Source organism: Macrosteles quadrilineatus, unplaced genomic scaffold (genome assembly GCF_028750875.1).
Source record: "Macrosteles quadrilineatus isolate MER2022 unplaced genomic scaffold, UCM_ALF_1.0 Scaffold_9__3_contigs__length_116548681, whole genome shotgun sequence".
Taxonomy (NCBI): Eukaryota; Metazoa; Arthropoda; class Insecta; order Hemiptera; family Cicadellidae; genus Macrosteles; species Macrosteles quadrilineatus.
This window is the reverse complement of record NW_026542602.1, coordinates 103,161,462-103,188,720: the sequence shown is the minus strand read 5'-3', so window position 1 is coordinate 103,188,720 and position 27,259 is coordinate 103,161,462. Positions and strand designations below refer to the sequence as shown.

Here is a 27,259-nt window from a genome sequence, read left to right as displayed (position 1 = left end):
ACGAGTCTACTTTTCATACATCAATTTACATGTAAACCATTGACTTTGAATGATACAAGATACAAAAGTATACTCATACCATAGATAAAACATACTCCCCCAAGTGTTGGTTAGTCTATGCTCATACTATTGTAAAATGTGAAGCTTGCGTGCGTTTCATGTTGGTGATGTTTTAGCGTTTATGAGGCTAAATCTCAAACTTTGGTTGTGTCTTACTTTTGGCTATTTTTCTATATAGCACCATCAATACCTTATAATAATAAAGCTATATATTTTTCTTTGGTGAAAAACAACAAACAAATACAGAAGTAGTAAACAACATCAACAAAACAGTCTCGGCGTTGTTGTAGTGGAAATTACTTTAAGAAACAAAACAAATGAAATTCTTGACACACGATTACAATTTGAATACCTACTGTGTACAAAACTATTATTGCCCTATCGATCACAAAAATGTGTTCGCACTCATATAAACAGTTATGATTAAGTCCACATATAATTGTCTACGCAGTGTATATACTCAATGCTCCCGTAATTTTTCTTAATTTTGCATCTTCAACCTGGGCTATTTCTCTGCCTTTGTGTGGCTACTCTGGTTGAATACTGTCCTAAACGAACTGTCATTTTAATTTGTCATTTTTGTATCATTCAAGACAAGCAGAACAGATTAGAACTAGCAGAAGCTAAAAGCTGGTGCAGAAGCTGTAGCTAGTACTTTGTTGTAGGTTCAGTTCAGATATCAGCGAGAGTGTTCGATTGCCTACTGAGATTGAGAGTTGCTCTAATGAAGCTGATTTTTGTGATTTGTTTTTGTTTAGCTTAAAATTTTCGTTACCGGTACTTTCTTTTATTGCAAATCTTGTGTTTCGGCTGATTTTTGTTTAGGTTTGCTTCCATGCCAGTTCAAATGCTCGTTTCTTTGTGAAATTGATGAACATGGATTCACAACCCCTTAATCAGGACAAAGAATTAGAAGATATTAATGTGTCTATAATAACGTCAGATTCCGAGACCTTATACTTGGAAGATGATAACAACTCCTATGTTAGTGATTTACAGGGAGAAGAAAGAATTGTTTCACCAAAAACAGAACTCGATAGGACAAATTTTACAGTTGATCCTGCATTATACTTCAGAAACAATGATGAACTTATAGATGTTTTAAAAGCTGAGCAAATTAGGTGGTTTTATAAAAATTTATCAAATAAACAGTGGGTAGAGTTCAACGGTTATGATTCCTTAAGGATTGAACATAGATACAAAAATCTAACTGACAAGGAGTGGGCATACTACAATACAACTTATAGATCAAGAAAACCACAAGATAAAAATACAAACTGTAGCCCTACATATGAACCTTTAAAAAGCCCTCAAAGTATTAACCAAACAGTGAGACCTAGTGATGAAACCACTCCTGAGGAGTGCATTTCACCATGCGGTGAAATAAATGAAAAGGTGGTGGTAAGAGATGGTCTCTTTGAAGTTGACATTCTGAAACGAAACTGCACTTCCATCTTCTGGCCAGGTGAGTAGAATTTGATATAGGCTAGCCTACAATAGCTCTATGGGGTTTAATTTAAGGTTTAGGCTAACTGAAATAACTTTCACGAGGGTGTATACAGCTCCCGGATATCCGTAATCACTTGGGAACATCACTGGTTTTATAGTAGAATCAGTCTGGATGAGCCAAAAACCCCCCCAAAACTGTATGATGTTGGCTAGCCCCAATTTTTTATAACAGATTTAAGTTATTGGTTGTAAATTTATAAAGATTTATTCATTGTAAGGGTTGCACTTTACTTGACGTCCTACACTCATTCGAATGAAAATATCGATCGATTAATCGATTGCTTCATTCCATATATCGTTTGGTTAGTTAGATAAGGTTAACCTAACCTAACTAACCAAACGATATATCGAATGAAACAATCGAATGAAACAATCGAATGAAAATATCGAATCGAAAAAACAATCGAATGAGTGTAGGATGTCAAGTAAAGTGCAGCCATTGTAAGCTATGCAGATTTTAAGTTAGGCCTGTGCATTTTTTTAGGCTCTACCACGAATATTATAAAAGTAACCAGTATGGATCATAAACATAAACAAATAGGCTAACGTAACTGGCCTGAATCCTAAGCTAATGACATTAACATGCATATGTTCCATTTAAGCAATGTTAAATAATATTGAAACTTTCTGGCCAGTAACATCATTTGTTTATGTTTATGATCCATGCGGGGTCTGTTTTATACTAAGTATTCATGGGCCCTACCAAGACATTGTCTGAACTACAAGATTTTTTTATTCATTAGGTAGGCCTAAAGCGCGCACGCTTGTTTTTTTTACGCTGGAGCGTGCGCAGGGGTCTAGTGGACCCCCAAATAAAAATGTCTATAAAAAGGATTTTTATATTTAGCTCCTTAAACTTTAGACGTAATATCTATAGACAAGTTTTTATTACAAACAAATGTTATTTTTAATTTTACAAAAGTATAATATTTGTATTTAACTATGGAAACAGTAAATAGGTATTTCATGAGTTAATACATTTCCCGGTTTGTAGAAAATAGGCCTACTGTAAAAAAAATTGAAAAATTAAAAAAAATTCTTTGATAGGCTAATGTAACTTACTTTTAAACACAATTCACAAAAATTTTAAATTTTCCCCTGGAATATTGGTTTTAGCGAATTTCCCAGATAGGGAATCAGCTATTACCGTAGTAGGCCTACTCATGGTAAGACCTGGACGCGGGACCGATTTTTTTTTCGTTTTGAGGTCTCTAGAGGCCAAAAACACCATCCGTTCAAATTCATATATATATATATGTGTGTCCGTTAATATGATAACTCGAGCAGAATAATCCGATTTTGATGAAATTTAGTATAAACGTGTAAACCTACATTTATTCGAACGAGTCTGCGAACCAGCATGATCAGACTATGGGAACGGGGGTTTACGGGGGGTTTTATGGGGTAAAAGTAGGTTTTTCCCATTTTTCCCCCCCAAAAAAAAAAAACAGTTTTACCCTCCCTGATGCAGCAAACCTAAGTAGGCCTACTTGTTAAACAAATTCTATTTAAATAGGAAATAAATATTATAATAATTTTTAAGTACAGTAGACCCCCTCTTATCCGACCTCGTATTAACCGATAATCGGATTATCCGCCTTCGATCGTAAAATAATAGTTTGTTTTAACCGACCTTGATTTGAGAGCAGTTCGGTTTAACTGCCGCTTTCTAGGAATCTTGGCATTTCCGCTCCCACGCTGGGCGATGAGAACTGAACCATACGCTTATCTCCACAGGATATGACTAAGAATAAGTTATTTTGTATTGATCACAAAAAATATAGGATATTTTCAGTTTGTTATCTTTGCGGAAAATGTATAACATCGTAAAGTGCGTTACGATTTTGAGAACTGATTATCTAATCGCTGGGGTAAACAAACAATGCAACTTGTAGGGAGGGCAGGGAAGGGGGGTTAACAACTCCAAGGTCAAGATAGTTTTTGTGCCTCGAGCTTCCAGTGAGAGGCTATAAATAAACATCCTGTCTTGTAACAAAATGGTTGCTTGTATCTTTAATTTCGACAAAAGGTTCTGTACTGTAATACGATGGACTTGGAAAGCATCAATTAATACATTACAGTTCTAATGTTATTAAAATTGACTCTTGCCTTGTACTATACGAGTAATATATTCCACTGAAAGTTGGCCTATTTTACTTAACCGTGTTTTGTGTTTATTTGTGACTTTTCTATCAATACGTAAAAGGAGATAAGAGTAGTTTATTTTATAAATAATGCAAGTATGACTTCATATGTTATGATTTTAGGGATTGCCCGTTTTAACCGACCTTTTGAGTCATCCGACGGATGACTCATCCGACCTAGGTCCGGTCCCATTAGGGTCGGTTAAGAGGGGGTCTACTGTACCGGTAAACGTTTTCAAAGTGTAAATCTAATCAGGCAAATGGAAATTTGCTTAGTCTGCAGGTTTGCTGCGGCGGGGGTATTTAAGGTTTTACACTTAAATTTGGTCTTGGCTTTTTTTTTGTCCAAGGCAGACGGTTATCAATGCAGACGTGCCTTTGCACTGGGAGGCTATATCAGTGGACTCTATGGTTGGACATTTCCATCCAATTGGTTTAGAGATAATAAGTTTGTTGGCAAACTTTCAATACTATCGAAATTATAATGATAAAGTTAAAAAGCTATTATTACTAATTATGAATAAATCTGAGACACTACTACGGGCGTGGGGGTCTAGGCTACACTGGACCCCCTAATGAACACTGCTGTATTGGTAACACAAGCACGCGCGTATGCCAGACCCAGGGGGGTGATAGCTAACAGGTCAATGACTTGGTCAAGACTAACAACCCTGCGGCCAGATGATAGCATATGCTATTTTAGGAAGCTACTGTTATGCTCATCGGGGTTGCCACCATACATGTAAAATTATTTCAAAATTAACATACGTGGGGGTATGTCATAATCATACCCTGCGCATTATTTAAAGGGTAAAGTTACATCAATGTTTGGTGTCTTAAAACTTAAATCTATTGTAAGGGTACAGTTTCTTAACTGGGCGATGCTAATTTCGATTGAAACTATCGAATTGAAAATATCGATTAATACCGGTAATCAATATTTTTAACTATGCTAGGCCTATATCAATTATAAAATCAAACAGTCATAACCTAACTAACCAAACTTGCTGATAATGAAAAAATCGAATGAAGGTTTCCTAATCTAATCGATAACTTAGTTTCAATCAATATTTGCATAGCCCATTTAAGAAACTGTACCTCTTTGGAACAAACAAAATACCTACAGCCTACTTAAAAATAATTATTGTCAATCATTCCGTACGTCTACACTGGGAAAAGGTGTAATTTTTATATGTCTACTTACAGTTTTTTTTCACGCTGAATCCAAAAATTCCATAAGTTTTTGTTGGAGAGATTCCTAAGTCGCTGTAAAACGAAGCTTAAAATTACGAATCTAAGGTTCATTGAGCAGTACTGATGGTTATATGGCGTGGTAATATACTCGACTTAATGCGGAATGAAATAAATTTGTTTTGAAACTAAATAATCAGCTCTTATTTAGGCATGTGGGGAAGGTAGGTCGGGTTTTATGTGGAATCGTGACTGTATTAAGTGTTTTGAAGTTAGTTTAGATTAGGAAGGTAAAGTTTAGGTTATAATGAACCGACTCATTAATTTATACTACCTCCAGACTACGCGGCTATTTTTATTGCTTTGTGACAATGGACTGTACAGTTTAAATTAGTAAGTTATAGTTTACAATAGTTTTGACTCCATCTATCCAGCCAACTGCTGGTCAAAGATGAAGGAAAGAAGTAGGTATGAAGTAAATGTTGGACCCAATATATTATCGGTTGAATAGCAGGGGGTGGAAATAACAGTGAATTGTATATGGGTAAAATCACAAATATTACAATAACTTTTGAACAGTAAGTATTTTTTACAGCTTTGGGATTGTACAGCACCATTTAGAGTTATGGATCATTACTTGCTAGATTTTAATTAAAATCTTTCAAGCTGTTCATAGAGAAATCTACATAAAAAAAAAAAATTAAACTTAAGATACCATGGATTAGTCAAATTGACTTAACACAGTCAATGTCAGTACCCACATACCAAATTTAATCTAAATCCAATAACAGTTCTACTCGCCTGTAGCTCTCTATACATCCACACACACATACGCATAACTTCAAAAACTACTTTATGAGTTCAAGGGGACCACGAATATTTACACCCAAAACCCGAACTTAAAAATGTTGACAAAAACAATAGTCTACTTTATCCATACATATGAATAGGGGGACAAGAAAAAAAAAATGATAGGTAAAAGTACTAAATCAAATCATAAAAAATATCGGTACTTTGGTATTATCCGAAGGCCACCCTTATACAGCGTGCTGAGGTGGTTATGTTAGGTTGGGTTATCATAGTTGGAAAGAACATACTTTAATTTACTTACTGTCCAAATTTGACGTGATTAAAATTAGCAGCCTTTGAGTTCTGCCTTCCAGATGGCAGCGATGTCGGCGACGATTGAGTTGAATGTGTCGCCGCTTCTAGCTGCCACACCAGATACACATGCGGTGACAGGTAATGCACGCGCTCCGGTCAACGACCTCACCTTGGAGTACTTTTAGGGGATTTGGCGAGGGAAAGAATGACTCATCTGGCATTGTTTGATTCATAATGAAACAAGGCAAGTCCTACAAACATATATGATAACCCAACCTAACATAACTGCCGCAGCGCACTGTAGGCTATAAGGGTGGCCGCCGGATAATACTAAAGTACCAAATTATCTACAATGTGTAGCTATAATTTTTTTAAATGCTAGGTGAAGAAACTGTCATCACCCGTGGAACATGGTTCTATGAAAATACCTGGCAGCCAGTGGAGTTGGACATTAGTGAAGACCTGGAACACATTCATTTATCTCTATTCATTGGAAAAAGAAACTCTGAATATATCCAAGATGCTAAAGCTCCTAAAAAAGGTAAAACTAATTTAAAACTTTAACTAGGGTAATTTAATTTTTTTTAATTAAGTAATAGCTATTTACGTTACAAGTTTAGTAAAAGTGTTTTTACATCATGCAGGTGAATATTGTGCAACGAGCGGAAGCGAGTTGCATAATTCACCTAAGTGATGTAAACTTGCTCTTGTGTAACGTGTAACGTACAAGATTTTACCTGACCCAACAATATACAGGAGGTTACGTACAAAATTTTTCATTATCCATTTCACTCATCTTCTAACAGTAACGTTCTTTTACAAACAAAAGCTAGGTTAGGAAATACTTTAAAGCATAACAATAACATTCAAGCGCACAGCTGATTTCTAGTGTAGAACGTCATTGGCTCCATAGAGGTATATTTTATTAAGGTGAGCAATCAATGTTATTTGAATAGGTTTCATTACTTCACCAAGTGAGTTTTTGAAACTTTACTTCACCGAGTGAAGTAAAGAATTGGTTTACATCACGCTTGGGATTGGGAAGTTTAACATGGCGGGTTGGGTAAATTAGTTTTAAGCCTATGTAAAATCTTCAAGTAATTATGTCTCTAAGGTTTTGTGAAGTTTAAAATACCTGTTACTGCCTTGTGATTCTGCTGCTCCTCTGTTGGACTTTGCGTTTCGATGTGAATACTTTTAAAATGTGAATGTTTTTAAAGTATATCCATAAACAAGCAAAATACAATTGTTTACTTATCTTCAATAAAGACCCATTTACACAAGGCCAGTAGAGCAGGCAGGTTACTTGTCTCGTTACCTGCCTGCTCTACTGATCTCGTTTAAACGTGGCTTAAGAATAACATGGGCATTTTAAAAAGTACAGCCTTTTTGGATAATTCTCTGTAATATTTAAGCATAGCAGGCAGGTTACTTGTCTCGTTACCTGCCTGCTCTACTGATCTCGTTTAAACGTGGCTTAAGAATAACATGGGCATTTTAAAAAGTACAGCCTTTTTGGATAATTCTCTGTAATATTTAAGCATACAACAATGCTTCAATATTCACTACTATATCACTTCCTCTCGTCAATGAACACAACCCAATTATTAGGACACAAGTGGAACCTTGATAAGAAGACCCTTTGATAACAAGTCGCCCTTGATAACCAGTGTCATTTTCAAATCCCCTTAAGATTGTTGTACCTCTAATCACATGTTATTACAAACCTCTTTAAGAAGACAACCTTGATAACAAGTCTTATTTTACAATCCCCATGAGAGTCTTGTTACCAAGGTTCTACTGCATAATGTATTCGATTTTTTTCCAAGAGCTGCAGACAAGCGTAAAAGCAAATTCTCACAGTTTTCTTAAATTCATACCACCTTCCATTGAATACTATTACTAAACTTATCTTACCCAGGGACGTTAACTATCTGCCGCATCTAGGCAGCGAAGTTAGCCGCTAACTCCCCCCCACCCTCGTCATCGCGCTCCCCGACCTCACTAAGATTACCCCAATACATGCCCTGCAAGCTGTTTTTGTAGAAAACTAATTAGCAATTGCATGCTGCATCAACAAATCTAAAAACATTTTGAACCTTTTTTACATACATTTTTGTTTTGCCGTTTTTTTGCAAAACGCAAAGAGAACAAAACAAAACAATTTGAAAATCTGAAAATAACATTGCAGATACTTCTTTTTGACTAATTCAAACCGTTTTGATAAAAATAAAATTTAAATATTAACAGCTGTTTCATTAAAAAGTAGTGAAAAATTATCCATATGGCCTTAATATAAACAAATCTGGGGAGGGAACTTTAAAGGTCACTGGAGCAGAGCCCCGAGGGAATTTAATTTGTTTTTCTCTTTTGATGCCTCATCTACAGACCAAGACCTTTCTTTAGTCACCTCTACCAAGCTTCTATGCCCAGCCGTTCCCTCAAATTAGTGGAGACAAAGTTTCCAATTAAATCCCCCATGTTAACCTCATGGGAGGAAAGCCAACTTTGATGGAAAATCCTGCCAAAACTAATAAAGATTTCAAAAATCCTTTTTTTAAATTGTATAAAGTTTCAAAGCTTTTAGAGCATATTGGGTTAGTAATATAAAACCAAATGTCTAAAACACACGGGGGGGGGGGGGGGGGGACACCCCGTATATACAAACTTTAACCAATGGTGTTTTTGGCCTATGGGATCAAAAAATAAAGTAAATAGGTCCTGAGACCTACGGTAAAATTGTCATTTTAACTTATCAGATTTAATTGAGTACATTGAAAAAATAAAAAAGTCGCAAAAGAAATATTATTTTGGTAAAACTAAAAGGCTGGTGCACAAACAACTGAAGTCTTCCTGTTTTATGTAACAATTAATTTAGATTTGTACCTAGGAATCCGGTGCCAACCAAAGAAGAAACATATACAACCTATAGGAGAAAAATAATGTTTATCAATGAAAATTAAACATTTATATACTCAGCGATAAGAAAGATATAGTTTGGTCAACTCATCACTCCTGTGTATTGGACCTTGTTGTTAAGTGGAAGCTTTTACATACCGTGTTTACTCTGCCAGCCAAATTTGGCATTTAGCCAACTTCTAACTTGCTCATAAAACAGCATGTAAAACAGCATTCATTATCAGTCAAGGCTTCTTGAACAAATATTCTAGCAGCCAATATTTTCTTTTACTTAATGTCTTACGTATGCTCAAAACTACACCACAGTGTGGTTTGTAAAATTAGACATTATAGAAGTATTCGTTGAACAACTCAAAAATTTTTTTGGTATAACCGAAGCCTTCTTTTCCGATTACAGCAGCACAAACATCTAGATATTATGTTTTTTCTGTTGTAAATTTTCTGAAGGTATTGTTGAGATACCTTATGTTGTTATGTATCACAGTACAATACAGTAAACCGTAGGCAAGGCCGGATATAGGACGGGCAATCAAGTCAATTGGCCTTTTGATCTCAAGTAATTTTCTCTTATTGCTCAAACCACTTTGGTGATTTGGCTTGGACATTGTAATTAGTTTCATTGATTATAATCATAGACTAGCATCGGATCCAACAAATATGTTCTCTTTATATTTTCCTCTTACCTTGTGCATTTTCACTTTCTCTCCTATAGGTACATAGTTTATGGAGAAAGTATTGCTTTTGTCAACATTTTCAAGTTTGAGTTTTGAGTGGATGTATTAGTTTTGGGTCCTCATGAACCTTAAAAAGTGGTTTTCGAAGTGATGTCTGTATGTATGTTGATGTGTACAGAGCCACAGACCACACCTGTTGTCTGATTTTGATGAAGTTTGGTTGGTACACCATGGTATTTTCAAGTGTTTTTTATAAATTTTTTGAAATTTAGATTTTTAATGGTGATTTTCCTATAAAAACCCATAAAATAATGGAAAAATCAGATTTTCTCAGAAATGGCCTGAACGATTTTGATAAAAATTTAGTATATTTTATAGGGAAAAAATCAAAAAAGTGGCAATAACATTTGAACCGTAATTTTCATAGGAATGGGAGTTCTACCATTTCGTTTCCAATTTAAAGGGCTACAACATAAATAAAACTTATAAACATATATAAAACTTAATTATGTTGTATTCCTTTGAATTTTAAACAAAATGGTACAAATCACATTTCCGTAAAAATTACAGTTCAAAAATTAATTGCAACTTATGTTATTTTCACATTAAAAACCCACAAAATAACAAAAAAATCGGATTTTAGGAAAAACGCTGGTTTTGATTAAAATTGTGTTATGGTCCTTATAATTCTAAACAAAATAGTGCAACCCCCCATTTCTGTAACAATTACGGTTCAAAGTTATTGCAACTTTGTGATTTTTCCCTATAAAATATCATAGTTACTCCCACCGCTTACCCACTGCTTATAAAGGTTGTTGTCAGATTGCTGATACCGTATATTTTTATCTTCGCCTGTGGCATTTCACAAGAGAGGTCATGAGAGAATAAATGTTAAATGGATGTGCCGGGAATCGAACCCGTCCCTCCCGCAGCAAAGTCAGAGCACGTTAACCACTTGGCTAGCGCAACACACCCAATTAATGTATTATTATTATGTTTTATTATTTATGAGTTTTAGAATGGTGAGACATTAGAGCTATTTACAGTGGGGTCGTGTTTTAGATAACCTACATAAGTAAATGTTCAAAGATGAGTTATGTGGGGTACACATTGAGGATTAAGTGTATAATTGGATTGTTGGTAACAAACAATAATTATTCTTGGTTTATGAATAACTTGACACTACACTATCTTACACATGATTGGTTTTATACAAAATTTAACTTTTTTCTTGATTTTACTATGAAATCACTTAAGTGTTTGAGTTTGAAGAACAGATAACGTTTTGAGATTTTGATTATGAACTAACTAGTTATCTACAAGAGTAGTTAAGATCTAATTTCACATATTTACTTGAGATTTTTCAAACTTTTAACTATGGTATACAATATTCTTTGCTGACTTACATTTACTATGCATAACATTTTTCCATCACTGTTTCTACAACTTAATGACTCTATAGTGCCTTCGGGTTGATTTCATTAAACGCAGCCAGAAATCTTTCAATTCGAAGACTACTACTTGGGAATAAATAGAGTGATTGCAAGAAAAAAACTTCATTCAATTTAGTTCTTAAATCATGTTTTGGGTAACTGATTGGTTGATGAGATAATAAAAAAAAGAAGATTTTTCTGGTTTCCAATTCAGCTATTACACTACAGCGATATCAATTGACTCAGCAAACAGCTAATATGTACTGTATTTAAAACAATGTATATTAAACTTTGAGTTTTTTCCAGTGGTACAAACTACTGATAGGGTCTTAAAAGATACCTACTAATCAACAACTATTTTCAATAAAATCAGGGACGTAACTTCTATTAACCCGATGTTGAATAGTTAATGCAATTTAAAGTCTAATACAAATTTGATCTAATTTGTATTCTAACGATAATTTGTAACTTTTTAGGTTTGTTAATGTAGGCTACCAATCAAATAATACTAAATATGCTTCCTAATTTTCCATCTCTGAGTCTAATTCCAGTTCTTATTAGACAGAAATAATGTTTATTTATTGATAGTCAATGATGAGGTTGAATCATTATCTAAAATTAGGCTGATGTCACAGTGCACTCTAGTCTATTAAATTGGACCCTTATCTGGGTTCATGTGTTTGTTAAGTCACTGCCTCAACGATAAGAAAGTAGACACAAAGACTTATCAAACGGAAACATTTGGTGTTTGAATAACCATTGATCTATATTTTCAGAGTCAGTCACTTTCAATGAGGATAGTAGGTCATGGTAAAGTCAACTTCATATGAATGAAAAAAAATCTTCCCAACTCTTTTCTTTAAAGAAATTAGTTTAATTATTAACAGTGATTAATATAATATGGTTTTGTAGTGTACGTATACACCAAATTTGTACACAATTCCAATTACACAATTGTAACACAATGGGTACTTATATTGTTAAAACAAACTGCAAACAGCTTATGATAATTAATTAGTATTTTAGTTTTAACTCAAGCGTGATTAAAGTTTGTGAACATATCCATCAAATGAACAAACTTATTTAACAGATACAGACATTTGGTTTCTTGCAGACTATCTATAATCTATTATATTATTAAAGTGATACAATCAAATTTTATGTAAACGGTTAAGGCCATTTACCAAATAAAAATATAGGCATATGTCACATCAAAATGAAGCTTAGAGTGTGTAGATTTGTCGAAAAGTATTGATATGGATGAATTTCCGAAGGGCTCTGCCCCACAGGCTGATTTCCAAAGGGCTACGCCTGGCATGCTTCCAAAGTTGAATTTAATTTAGATAATGGAACAGCTGGTCAGTACAATGACTGATGTTTGTTTATTTACTCGAAAAAGTGTAATGCTTTATGTAGATTTAGGAGGGTTATGTTTGGTTTTAAAGAAAGGTTGTATACGTTTTGTAAAGTGTTGCTCAAAGTTTCATTTTGTAATTTATATAGTAAGCTACATGTAAAGAGGCTTGACTAAATTTGAAGAATTATGGTAAAACATGTCATTCGTGAAGCATCAATATTAAGCAATTGATGCTGGTAGTATTGATGCACACTAAGGTATGTTGTCATATACTTTTCAATCTATTAACATAAAAAGTAGAAGTTTGAAAGTAAGTAGGTTTACACTTTTAAATCAGTTTATATTTTCAAACTAAATCATAGACTTGCCGTATTAAAGCACACATCAGAATTACTTTAATAGCTCTCTAGGTCACATTTTCTTCCCGTTGCAAAGCACGGGTATAGCAGCTTGTAATACCTATTATCTAACTACAACAAAATATTTTATATTTTCCAGAAACACAGACCGGTATAAGGATTTAAATCGAATGATGCAATATTCACATGGGGAATGGGAATACAATGGCCATTAATTAGGATGGGAGATGGGAATTATTAGGTTTTTAATAGGGGTTGTAGTAATTGAATAAGATCGTAACAATGTCTAAGTATGATTATAAATAAATAAAAAAAGAAATATTTTTTCCTTTTTTTTTACCTGACAAAGTGGGTTTCCTTGTTCTGATTATAGCACGCAAAGTAGCTAATTGCTGCATTTACTTTGTACTTTTGCTGCACTGATTTTACTTTGCCGCAATCCAATATTCCAACCAAACAACACAAAATAGTGTGCTTTTATTAGGCATGTAATATGTGTACGCTTGAAAACAAGTTGGTTGGCAACACTTAAAAATACTACGACTACGATCAGCTGGTGCAGCGTTTCCCAACCTTTGACTACTGATACTACGATTTAGCCTGTTGTTTCGTGTTGACATTTTAATTTGTTCAACACTTGGATTTAACCTAACCTAAAATGTGTTGTTAGGTGTTTGGAAGACTAATTATTTATATGCTTTATAGTAACTGTAGGAAAAATATAATGTGTAAACGCGAGTTACACAAATAATCAATCTTCGTTATTTATAATGTAGCCTGCATGGTAGGCTACCACCATTGTCACCAATGTTTACAACTTTCAGGACCGATTGACTTTTTCATTTTGATGTCCCCACAGGCCAAAAACACCATTCGTTCAAATTGTTATATGTATATGTATACAACCATGAACGCGATAACTTGAGTAATTTTGTCCGATTTTGATGAAATTTGGTTTAAAGGTATATGGCGGGATAAACTTGAATGAGTTTGACCCTTAAAACACAAAATTTCCCAATTTCTCTCTAGAATTTTTTAAAGAGCTTAAAAAACAAATAATTTACTATATCAAAGTGTTTTTGTACGGTTATTGGTAACAGAGAAAATTCAAAAAAATTGTAAATTTAAAATTCCCATGTTATTCTTATAGAGAATATTGTAAAATGTTGTAGTTTTACTTGTTTATTGATATATTTGGATCAAACTTGGCAAGTTTATTTTCTTTTATACCAAGCTAATTATATTTAAAAAAAAACTCTCTTTATAAGTTTCCTTGTAGCAGCAAACCTAGGTACTCATTAAACCTAATGTTTTTTTAAAATAGATTTAACTAAAAATTAATTCAGACAAATGGTAATTCACTTAGTCGGCAGGTTTTCTACGGCGGAGTATTTTATGTTTCCATAGTTTGCAAATCGGTTCTTTCAAGGATTGCTCAAGAAATACAGTACAGTGTCGATTCATTTTTCTTATTTGGTGAACTATATCTAATTGTCCTGGCTTTCTCACCTTTTCCCACTGTAATATGTACGGAAACCTAAAATTCAAATAGTAAATATTTAATTTCAACCAAATCAGTAAATGTTTATACTTGCGTTTCCTTGAATTGAAACTTAAATATTAACAGCAATTAGCATATTATCCAGCTGATCATAATGTAAACAAATATGTTCTTCATGAGGATAACATGGGAACTTGCCCAAGGGACTTTTTACAAAAGTTTAAAAGGGACAGTTTGCAAATCTACGTGACACTCTTTCGAATAAGTCGTGAATGGTCAAAATCGATTCAGAAATGGTGGAGGAGTAAACCATTGCATGAATACAATCTGATCTATTTATTTGTAATGGTTAAGTATTTAAACTCACAGTTAAAAAGACATTGATTAGAGTATACAGCCTATTGTCAATCCAAGAATTGTAGTTGAATTATATATTGTTTGTCTAGTGATTCACACAGCAGTACTGTCGGATAACCACATAGACTGGTACGCTCCCAACGAGGTCTACTTGTACAGTCAAGCCACGCCTTCCAAGATCGTGCGCAACCTAACGTCTCGGCTTGGCGGATACTTCCAAAAAAGTGAGTTTTTGTGTTTTAATTATTTTTGAAAAGATTCAACAGTATTAAGAGCTAGTGTACAGAAAAAAAACATTTGTGTTTTTACTAATAACAGTCATAATTTTCTATGAGTTTTTTAGACTCAACCAAAAGGTTTTGTAACTATTGAAAATACTCAAGCTGTTAATAACTTAAGTATTATTCATTCATCTCACCAAGTGAGTGTGTATCTGGATTCCTTACTTTTAGACCAGGCCTGTCTTCTTTTACTCTTCTCATATGCATAAGATCTCTTATTTATTGTGTCCTCCTGTTTTCAATTCTTCTTCTTTGAACTCGAGACATTTTCTGTTCATCCAACAAAACTGATTAACTGGTTACATTGGTCTATAACCTCCTGAATATTATAAACATCAATATTTACTCCAAATAACCTACTGAGTTTGTTTTAATAAATAGATGTTTTTTGTTTTAAAATTTGTTCTATGTAATTCTTATGAGAAAAAAACTACCTTTGATAGTACCTCACGCCCTTAAGGGTAAGAATTTTTGAATTCTAAAACCTTATTGCAAAACTACAAATTAAGAACAATTTTGTTGACAACTCAAACGTTGAAATTGTTCCACAAATAAAGGAGGAGAAGTGTTCACAAAAATCGACTTCACGTATTATAATACTGTAGATAATAAAAAAGGAAACTCCCTTAGTAAATTTCTCATCCTTATAGAACAGCTGAAGACAATTTTATTGTTAGTTCTGTGCGGTGTACTGTAGAAGTCGTGTTTGGTTTATAATTTGTTTCTTGTTATTTCAGTAATTTAAATGTTGCAAATCTTTTTCAAACTATCAAGTACAATAATGTCATTTGATAGTGACTCCTTGATATTTGAATAAAGTTGTTAACGATTGAATGTTTATTTAGTACTGAAAGTTTGCGGGAAAACAATGTCACCGAAACAAAATAATTATATTGCTCCTAGTTGATCTTTGTAATCAATTAAAATGTTGATTGAAATTTAATTAAAATGGGGTGGACATAAATATTCAAGGCTGAGTTATCTCTTTGATTATCAATTGATGGAGGAACAGCAAACAGATAATTCAATTAACCTAAATGAACCAACCATTCAAACAAATGTCAATCAATATGTATGTCCTTTCATCAGTAAACATTTGGTTTTTGTGGTTAAATAAATAAAATTTTCCCTTCTTTACACAATAGTTGTTCAATAAATTTATAGGTTTTGAAATAAACCTAAATAATAACATATCTTTGTGTTTATAAATTAATAATTATTGAATATTTCAAAATTATTAGTAGCTTAAAAAAACTAATAATATATTACGGTAATTGAAGTGTTGTCATGCGCTTGACCGTTTAAAGAGAAAATTCTAAAAAATCTGTTAATTTAAAATTGTCATGTTATTCTTATGGAGAATAAGTAAACTGCTGCAGTTTGCTTGTTTATCACACTTTTATAAACACTTTTTTATCAAATTTGGAATTTATTAACTACTATACTATGAACATTGAACTATAAAAATACTTTATTACCGTACCTTCTCTTTAGCAGTAAACCTAAGTCATTTAACTAATGTTTTTTAAATAGGGAATAAAAATGATATTTTAGTAAAAATTCAATTAGGCAAATGGAAATCCGCTAAGTCTGCAGGTTTGCTGCGGTGGGGGTATTTCTACTTTATATGAATCCAACCAGTGAGGTTTGTTGCTTACCTTGGATACTCCAAGCGTAAGGACTAGTCCTCTGTTGTGATCACTGACATGCGATGGATGACCTCTGACATCAAATCCAAGAGTCAATATTGGATACCGCAGTGTCCAGGCTTCTCCTCTTGTTGGGAGTCTGGAGGTGATGTATAGTCCAAAGCTGCGGAACAGGTTCACAAACAAGGCTTCATCAACTGAAGGTCTCTCTAAAAGAACATTGAAGTCACCGCATACTATCAGTTTGGTTGACTAAGATCTAGTAATATGGCTTAGGCATGGGTCCATTTGGCTTAAAGAAAGCATCAAAGTCACCATCAGGGGATTGATACACAGTCACAATAAGCGTGCTTTTAAATGTCAACATTTTCCACTGCCGTCACTTCAAAAAATGTTCAATTCAGAAATTATTTAAGTTTATCTTTAGTATGTGAATGATTTGGCAGCAAATATGGCAAGCCCGCCATTTTTAAAAAAGCCTGACTCACCATGTTGTAGGCAGTGCTCAGCAACACAAGGAAAGGCACACTGTTTGCTTCTCACTGCCACTTTCACACTTACAGGTTCTCACATTTGTTAAAATGTGTCTGTAGCTTAGGCCTGCGATCACTGATTAAAGAAGGGGTCAGGTCTAGGTTGTTAGAGTCCTGTAGATAGTTCTGCCTAAAAAAGGCTTCTGATTGTAGTTTCTGTTGCGGCAATATGGGTGGAAGTGTCTAACTAAGACACCCTTAGGCAAGAAATTCGGATCTAAAATGAATTTGTCTGGATCACTTGGAATCCCTACTTTAAATTATCGGTAGTTGGCGAATCTAGTTTTGATATCAGCACACTCAACGTCCTGCACACCTTTAGACTTGAGGAAGGATAGGACCTCTTCACACGTTGTACTTTGTGATACATGAGAAACTAAGAAACAAGATCTAGTCGAAGCTGATTTAAGTTTATCCTTCGCTTCGTTTGTTCCAATAATGATGTTGGATTTCGCTGGTTAGTGGTATCTTTTAACGGGACAGAGTTCTTTTTTGATGAAAGAACACTTTGTAGAGCTGAAGAGTATAATTTTATAAGTCCCGATATAGCTAACAAAGGTATCAACCACAATCGTAGCTGAGTTACTTGGTCTGTTATTACAATGATTTGCTGGTAACGTTTCTATTCTGCTCCAAGTTCCGTTTGTTCCGCTGTTTGGTCAATTTCAAACCTGGTCCTAATTTGATTGATGATGGCAATGTTTTTGCCTCCAAGATGGCAGGAACATTGTTTCCATGAAGTCCTTCAGTGTCGGATTCACCAACATTGACATTTACTTTAGCATCTTTGTCTCCTCCGGGTCTGTCCTGGTCAGCATTTCGTTTGTAGCTTACATAGTCACCAGTATGTTATAAAAATTCAGTCATTTTTTTTTAAATAGTGATAACAGTTGTTCATATTACTCAAGTACTACCCAATTTCTGTCGGTTAAAGAAATGTCACTTCTCCCGAGTGTAGTTTGGTTAAGCTGATGTCTGGATATAAGGTCAGATTTTTTTTTTTTTAGGTGTCCGGGTAAGAGAGAGTCCTTACTACACTTTGCCAACTTTTTACACTCTGATTACTTTCCATACCCCCTCCTCAAGTGTGTTTCACTGTCTCAATTCTCAAACAAATAGAAATTAAATCATGAATTAATTTTTACAACTAATGATATTATAATAATGGTGTTTTGTAGAGTCTGGGTATCGACTGCTGAGAGGTTACAAAGATGCGGCCACAGACAAGGATAAACCCAAGGACATCTCACACCTGGTGTTTGTGGTGCATGGTATTGGCCAGAAGATGGACATTGGTGGACGAATATTGCACAACACGTCGTTGTAAGTAACTGTTTGAGTATTTGATTTTAATAAATCCTTTTTTTGAATTTAATAATTCCTTAATTTAATTTTATTAAATTTTAATGAAATCCTCGTCGAGGATTTTCAACAGTACAATTGTAAACTACAAAGTTTTTTGCAATACATTAGAACCTCTTTCTTCCAAAACACTTTTAACCAATGTATGGATTGATCAAACAGACATACATTAAGTACATTTTGTAACCTTAACATGTACTTTAGTTACATTATTGCCTTATTCTCGTCACTTGTTGAAAAAGCATATATTAGACCAAAATTACTCCTCCCCTTTTTATTTTGGTTAAGAGAGGTTGCACTGTATTCCAATGTTTGAGATTTTATTTGCTGTATTTTTATCTAATAAATACTAACATGATTTTTTCATGAAATGTACTCGTATTACTTGTATGAGATGCTTGAAAGTTAGACAAACATTACGATTCCAATAACATTTTGTGCTGTTTTGATTAGTCGATGGTTCTATATTAACTACACTTAGATTGTCTGTTTATGTTACAGGATACGACAGAATGTAACCTCTTTGCATGAGAAGCTGTACCCAAACTCTAACCAACGAGCAGAGTTCTTCCCAGTGGAATGGCGAACCAATCTCACATTAGATGGAGGTAGGTACAACTCAATGTGTGTTATTTAGTTTGTAGCTCTAGGTAGTTATTTGGCATGTGTTTTCAGCCTACAAATCACATCATTGGGTCCAACAATGAAAAGCTATCACAGTTTTGGAAAATTTAATTTGATGTGCAATGACAGCTTCCCTTGCATTTTGATTTCTACTTGTCTATTTCTGGTATGAAATGGGCTGACTAGCCAAGTGGTGAGGTGTGGTGCTGAGTAAACAAAATAAGAGGTTCGGCTCTGAGAAAAGCTTAATGATAGTTAGAAACTGGATCCAGATGTCCTTGATCATTGGTTCTTGGTAAATGGCTTTGTCCATAGAAACAGCGAATATTAGTCATAAACAAAGCTACACAGATCATTGCACTCCTTTCTAACTCAAACTTCACATTCAACCTAAAATACACAGCATTGCATTGTTGTCTGAGTGTAATCATGTAACCTACTGTCTAGAAATGCAAAGATGAACGAGATATTTCCCATATATCAATATGATGTGTATTGCAGGGCTAGTGGAGGCTATCACCCCACTTCATCTCACACAGCTGCGCAACCTCCTCAACACTTCAGCTATGGACATCATGTACTACACAAGCCCTATCTATTGTGCAGAGATACAAAAAGGTAAGATCGGTTTCTTTAGGTTTCCTTATGCTTTTTTGGACGACAATGCTTTTTTGTTGCTTCATTCTGGGTGACAACAACCTTTTAGGATGATATAATATAAATATAAATGTAGGTTTTTTAAAAACAACATAAATCTACTGTCATACATCAGGAGGAGGAAATTAAAACTACAGTATTTAAACTTCCATAACATAAACAAACTGAATTCATTATTGTATTCAACTTGTTTTATAGGCTTAAGGTTACACCTTTGTATCACAGTCTTAGCCATAATCCTGCACCTATTGACAATACTAAAAATTCATCACACCATGTATGCCGAGCTGTTTATCCTCTTAGATTCCAAGAACGTCCAAGAGTGTTAAAAGAGACACTTTTAAACAAAAATTGGGTAAAACGGTTACAGAAAAGATAGGAGTTCTCCAAGAAGAGGGGAAGCTACAAATAAAGTCAGGAGTGTTAGGAGAGTTGAAAACGGCCATGCATTTATGTACAAAATGGACAACTAAGTCATTAAGCTGAATGGAAGTTTAGTAGACTGATTCGTCAATTGAAATATTTTATTGTACTGAGTTTTGCCTCTGTGTGGCTGATCAAGTTTGTCCACTCTCAAAACCGATGTGAGTTTTCAATGTTTTTATGTCCAAACTCAAATCTTTTGTGAAATAATGTGTTAAAGCTGTTGAACTAACAAAACGATGGAAATCTGAAACACATGTGTTCCACTATAACCCTTGCTTTTTCTAAAATATGCATAAGCTGTACACTATATCATTAAAAATCAGGCTGCTATTTTCAACTGATTGTAACTAACATTGACCGTGATGTAGGTTTGATCACAGAGCTCAACCGTCTTTACACCATGTTTGTGGAGAGGAATCCTTCACTCAATGTCAAAGTGTCCGTGGTTGCTCACTCCTTGGGTTGTGTCATTGTTTATGACATCATCACCGGTTGGTTGCCTATGGTAAGTTCAATCTTTGTCTGCAGATGCACTATTGTAAGGAGGTAGTATTAATGAACCTAACAAAACTAAAATATGCTTGTTGCTCAATATTAAGTTCATGTATAAAACCTAGTTGCTGGGAATTTGGGCGTTTATAGTGCTTGCCTAGTTGTTTGAAGGTTGCCAGTTCAATTCTGAGAAATGTTTTTTAACAGTTTGATACTGGCTAGTTATGTCAATTCTCGTCACCTTAAACTACGCTCAATGGTGTGTTGACTTTTAGTAGTTGAAGTACCTAGTAACAAATATTCACTTAGTCCTATTTTTTTTTTTTTTTTTTTTTGTTAATTGGTATGCACTGTTTCAGAGTCCACCAAACATAGTATATGACAAAGTACCTGAAGGAATAGTTCCTGGAAAATCGAGATTAAAGTTTCACGTAAGTCTACATTTTTCATATATGGTAACTGTATATTCCTGTCACAAATTTTACAGGAACTGTAAACTAATGTCAAAATGAGAGAAGATAATTAATTTGGCTTCATATTTTGTTTGGATGGTTTAATGATGAGCATCTTTGATGCATAAGAGAACCCCCAAATTACCACTTAGACTTTCTATCAAATTTTAATTTTACCTAAAGGAAATGTTCAAGGGACATAACTAGCTGTATTCAATCATGAGTCAATAATTCATAACACTTTTAGTTCCTTCAGGATTTTAATATTTTTAAAATGTTGGATGGGAATCTTGGGATGTTATTTTGATTCTTTGGAGACACCAGAGTAGTTGGCTCAATTGCAGAAACTCACGATGTCACTACTGTTGCTGACAATATATCATTATATCACCACGATCAGTAGAGATAATGACAATGCTACCATTATCAAGTAAGATTATCACAATATTAAAGCAATGATGCAGTCTTGATTGTTTGGATCAAAGCACATCTAACCACATGCATGGGCTTCATGCACTTGCTATTTGGTGCCTCAGAGTAAGGCAACACTAGTCACGAAATAAACAGGCCGTAATGATCCTCTGGTATGACGTCATCATAGGCTACGGCAATGACGTAATGTTATTTTTTTAGTTATATTTTTGTTTTCCAAGAAAATATTAAAACAAGCAGCTGACCACGAACGGCAAAAATTACGTCTTTGCCGGATGTGATGCCAGATGAGCATTACGGCCTGTTATTTAGTGTGGCCTTGCTCAGAGCCTGCCAATCTTGAATTGCTTAGTGAACTGCAGCAACCTGTTTATAGTTCTGCCTCCTGATGTTTGATGGGTTGATTGGAAGGATTGTAGCTCTATGCACCACTGTCAAACTGACCTATGTGATCATGATTATTATGTACAAGGATAGGGATCAGCTAGCTTACCTGGTAGATAGAGTCCAGATTAGCTTTGGTAAACCCACACAAAACAGTAAAACTTTATATTTCGCCCCTGTTAGGGACTTCATCAGAAGGGAGAAGAAAGAAGTCAGTTAAAGTTAAAATTTTGTCGTTGAAATTTGAAGTTTAACTGCCAGTCTTATTTCTTCTCCCTTCTGGTGAAGTCCCTAACAGGGGCGAAATATAACGTTTCACTGTTTTGTGCTATGTATTTTGTATGTGTTACCAAAGCTAATCTGGTCTGGACTCTTATCTACCAGGTAAGCTAGCGGATCCCTATCCTTGTACATAATAATCTTAATCAGCCAATTGGCCTTTCCTTGATTTCTGATCATGAATCATATCTATGATGTTGTTTTGATGGTTCATCCACAACACCACATCTGATCACAGAAGCAAATAGTGCTATCTTAATTTTATCCATGTTAGACATGCTTTTAATATTTGTAGCTAAAACTGGTTCTTTGTGGTTAAATAAAGAGAAAAGTTTACTTATATGTTATTAGTTATTTTAGTATTAAGGTGGACAGCCTGTTCCATTATGGTAACTGATTATTGATGTTCAGGTGGACAACCTGTTTATGCTAGGATCACCTCTGGCTGTATTCCTAGCACTGAGGTATCCACAAGGTCAACACGGCTACCACCTGTTCCCTCCCACCCTGTGTAACAGACTCTACAATGTGTTCCATATCTCTGATGCTGTGGCCTACAGGTGGTTACCCTTTTTAATTGTCCATCAACATTTGTTGCATTTGTTAATTTTTATAAATTTTTATCTTAATATCTGTTATCACTATTTTTGGTTGTTGGTTCATATAATTTATTCTTTGTTAAATTATCATATTTATTTATGAGATGTATTTATTGTTAAATCACATTCCATACTGTTGGTAATCCACAGAGCTGACACCTAAAAAATTAACATATTAGACATGTCATTTGTAATGTCTAGCCTGACTGTAGCCATGCTATATATATGACAATTGTCAATGCATTTTTTGTAATGTCCAATGACAAATAAATAATTCTTCTAATTCTAATTACAACGTATTCTTACTTATTAACCAATACACTACACCAACACTATACTAAACTACTAGAATTGTCAATGGTGGAAAGAAAATCATAAGAACATAATATTTGCTAAATATTTCACACTTTTATTCTACTTGAACATGTTGGATGTGTATATGACAGGCTAGAGCCGCTGGTGGTCAAAGACTACTCTAGAATTGCACCGCTGCGGATCTGGCCGTGTAACTCTCCACACCGGATACCATATAGCGATATGCCACTGGAGCTTATCGACCCTCACGAGATAGGCATGACCAAGGAGAGGGAAGGCAATGGTAGCATGCCAGCAACAACCAACACCACACCCAAGGAGGACAGCTCCCCAGCAGAGACACCTATCAGAGGTTAGCCTAATGCTGACAACCGATATGCCCAACACATATTTTCTTGAATTCTTAGTAGTAATGCTATTGGCCGTTAAGACTGTCTTTATTACATAAATTCTTGTTCACTGATATTCTCTACTAAGTCTGCGAGACATGGCATTGAGGGATTGAAATTGAAAAGGAATATGGCAAATTTAGCTAAAATATTCGCTTTACCTTGGTCAATCAGTTCAAAAGTTTTAACTGATGTTAAGGCTGTTTCAGCACTACTATACCATCATCTGATACATGTAGATTTTAGTTAAAGCAACAATTTTCTGTTAATAAGATAGAAACATTTTAACTTAATTTTTTGTTGTGGTGTTTCCGGACCAATTGATTGACAATTAAATAAAAAGTTTAAAACACCTTATTGTCGCCTTGTGCATAATCCAGCAGGACAAACCTTGTACCACAAAGTAACAATCAGGTATTTTAACCTTTTTATTTAATTTTCAAACATTTTAACCTCCCCAGGTATTTGTAGAACATTTATTTTAAGTTTTACAGCAATTGGATTAATGCACAATGAATAAAGGGCATATAGGTGGACAGACATTTTTAGCGGAAAATGACAAATTTTTAGGAGTGGTTTTACTATTATTCATGGTTTTATGATATCAGCCAATGTCACAGAGAATTGATTCAAGCCAAACATTTGACTGACATTTGATTGACTGCAAAACTTCGGCTAGGTTAACTGGTCTTTTCATAATTTATCCAGGCAAAAATCCAAAGTTTGTGTTTCTATAAACCAAAAGATGCAATTGTATTTTACTCAGTTGACATACAAAACTTTCTCATGCAAAATTTGTATTCTCTTAAGGACCTTGACATGAGAATATGTGACTTAATGGTCTTTTTATTGTCTCTTAACTAGCAATCATTCAAGTTGCCAATATGCCAATTAACTATCCCAATTTTAGACATTTAAAATATTGATTCTCACAATTCAGTGGACTAAATTTGGTTGATCTTGTTTGATATAAAAATTCACTAAAAGTCTTTATAATATTATAAACTCTGAACATTACAGTTATTCACTGAGTTTTGTTGTTCTATATACAAGATCGCGGCTGGAGTATCTGGAACCTGGTGAGGGGAGGAGCCAACAGAAGTGCTGATGGGGCCGCGTCACCTCAGCCGATGGACTCTCCTACACGAGGTAACTTAACTGAATGTCTTCAAATGTGAAAAATATTTTTGTACAAACTGTTAGGAAACATTTTAGACCATAACCATGAAACATTTCTTGTGCTACTCTATAATAGAAATACTTGACGCATTTGAAATTTTAATTAATTTTGTATCAACTCTTAAACATTAAAAAACCTATTATGTTTATCTTATGATAATAGTAGTTTATGCAATGATTGTGTAGATATAGTGTTAACGACAAGAGTAGAAGATTTGAGGTATAAACCTTGGGGAGTGCCTTAAAAACTTCTACGAGTGTCGTTAACACTATTTACGCAAGTTGCGTACACTACTTTTTACCTATGACACTGTTTTAATTAGGTACCAAAAATCACTGCTTATAACTTATAACTGACAGTGATGCAACAAAACATTGTACCAAACATTAATTGCACCACTCAACAATTAAATTGGCCTGAACAGCTGATTAGTTGAAGTTAGAATTATACAAATTTTACTTCTTCTCTCTCAATCTTTGAACCTCATTGGTCAGTTACCTGTCGAACTGTCCATCCTCATTGAAAATTAACTGGAAACAAAGAATTAAGCTTACAAGGGTGTAAATTCTTAATTTTGCATACAGTAAAATATCACTTAGCTATTTTGTCCTCCAATAAACGAATGTTACGTCAGATCAATATGGCATAACCCTTTTTATTTATCTATTTTATTTGTCACCTTTAGTTTTCAAGTAACTTTGGTTTTGATTTTTAGTCAGCCACAGCACTCCAAAATACCTATAGGCTATTTATACATTTTAATTTTTCAGCTGATTCAAAAGTAACTCCCGCTGAAGCATTTTGTTTAAGGCTTCTTATGAAATTGAACTCTTTCCCCCAGACTGCTGGTTGTAAGTACAGATAGATTGTGGTTGTGAGAAGTGTGATTTGTGGTCTGAAGCTTGGGAGTCATAATTGCATTGTAGCAGTTGGAACATTCCACAGTACCTGAACAAAAGTCAATCGATGATTTTTTTTTTGTAATGTAACGGGGAATTTAAATTCATTCCTTAAATCTATTTGTTGGTGTTCAGCTTTTGCCATCTGTTGCTAGTTGCTTGTATTAGTTCCTAATCAGTTCCTGGAAAATTATGAGAAAGTTTCAAAAAAGATAAGTTAGATGGTTAACTTGAATTGTGGTTTAGTAAAATCACTTGGTAATGTAAAGAAAAATCCTTTTAAAATTAGCAAATTGGACAAAAAATTTTCATTATTTTAAAACATGATTTTATCTTCTGCTGAATCCCTGTCTTACAATCCATGCATATCTTAATAATCATACGTACTAATGACATAAAAAAGTGACTCATTCAATATTTAGCTGGGAAGCTGACTGTATCATATTCCTTGCCCAGTAATAAGTAGGTCACTTACTTTACCTTACAAATATCAGTAGTTTTGATGGTGAACTAGCCTGATCATTATTGTTGGACTTAATTATGTTTGTTCCTTTGTCACTAAAAAACTTCCAAAAACATCGCATTTCCATAACACTCATCTTTCATTCATATTTGGGTTTTAATTTGCCTAGTTGCTTCCTCATCCTGACTGATACTATGGTTTGTCCCTAACCATTTTTAAGACACTGTAAGTAAAACTCCCTTAGTAAAATAAATTCTAAACTGTAAAATTCCAAATTTGCTGCACTGAATAGCTTATATTTTAGTCTTTTGAGAATTTACTAATTTGTGTTTATTGATTTTTATCCACTGTTATCAATTGACCATGTTTGAGTTGCACTATTTTGTGGGGTTAGATTTTTTTACAACTTCTTCCTAATCTACACAATATATGCTATTTACATAAAGTACTGTACTTGCAACATTGCAGACATTTTCTTCCACAATTAGCAAAATAAGCTAGTAAGCTATTGTATTCGCGACGTTTCAGGATCTAGAATCTGATCTCCTCAGACGGGAAAGTACCTAAAACATGAAAAGATTAGCTCAAAACTCCCAAAGCTAGAAAGTGTGAAAACTTGCCTTTTACAAATTGTGATGGAAAATAACTGCAATAGTTTCTCAAATAATATAATCTTACCATGTGAAAAAGTGAACTTCAAACAAAAGAAAGGTTTTTTACTTACTTACAAATTGTCCATGTTCTATGGATGTATATCTGTTTGTAGGTCTGGAGCATCGGCTAGACTATGTTATAAAGGTGTCTGGCTCGCTGGGCGTGAGTGCACGTACGTACATCAACATGTTGAGCTCTCACACCGCTTACTGGGGCAGCGAGGACGTTGCGTTCTTTGTGCTCACACGACTCTTCCCAGAACTGGACGAAACTGTAGATACGACAGCCGAGCTTTGCACAGAGAGTGAGGAGTCGTAGCGGACTGTACATGCCGCTTTGCTAAGCAGTCATCGATGTATGTGTTCCACTTATCATTGTGAAGTGTTAACTTTGTAAGCAAAGTGTCTTTGAGTGAAATTATTTACGAGTTGTTTGCTTTTGAAAAGAAAAGTATTTGTTGAGTTTATTTAACGTTGAATAATGAATAATAATTATTTGGAATTTGGAATTGCATTATCTGGAAAGTTAAAAATAATGGAATAATAATTTGTTAATTTACATTCAAGGGGACAATGCTATTT

At 34.3% G+C, this 27,259-nt stretch overlaps 1 protein-coding gene across 1 annotated transcript; it reads left to right on the top strand.

The window, feature by feature from the left end:
* Positions 1-936: 936 nt before the first annotated feature.
* On the top strand, positions 937-27,259 carry LOC129003693 (phospholipase DDHD1-like). Its single transcript, XM_054431992.1, has 13 exons — positions 937-1,525; positions 6,391-6,549; positions 14,698-14,832; positions 18,250-18,394; positions 18,935-19,041; positions 19,559-19,675; positions 20,509-20,645; positions 20,992-21,063; positions 22,591-22,739; positions 23,225-23,445; positions 24,536-24,631; positions 25,433-25,513; positions 26,791-27,259. The coding sequence occupies exons 1-13, from the start codon at positions 937-939 to the stop codon at positions 26,994-26,996; spliced, it is 2,214 nt and encodes a 737-aa protein (XP_054287967.1). The 3' UTR covers positions 26,997-27,259.

Excerpts from the sequence above, each read along its gene's own strand:
- LOC129003693 (XM_054431992.1), top strand. The coding sequence starts at position 937 with ATGGATTCACAACCCCTTAATCAGGACAAAGAATTAGAAGATATTAAT. Across the intron at positions 20,646-20,991 it reads TCACCGGTTGGTTGCCTATG|AGTCCACCAAACATAGTATA; the intron begins GTAAGTTCAATC and ends GCACTGTTTCAG. Across the intron at positions 24,632-25,432 it reads GATGGACTCTCCTACACGAG|CTGATTCAAAAGTAACTCCC; the intron begins GTAACTTAACTG and ends TTAATTTTTCAG.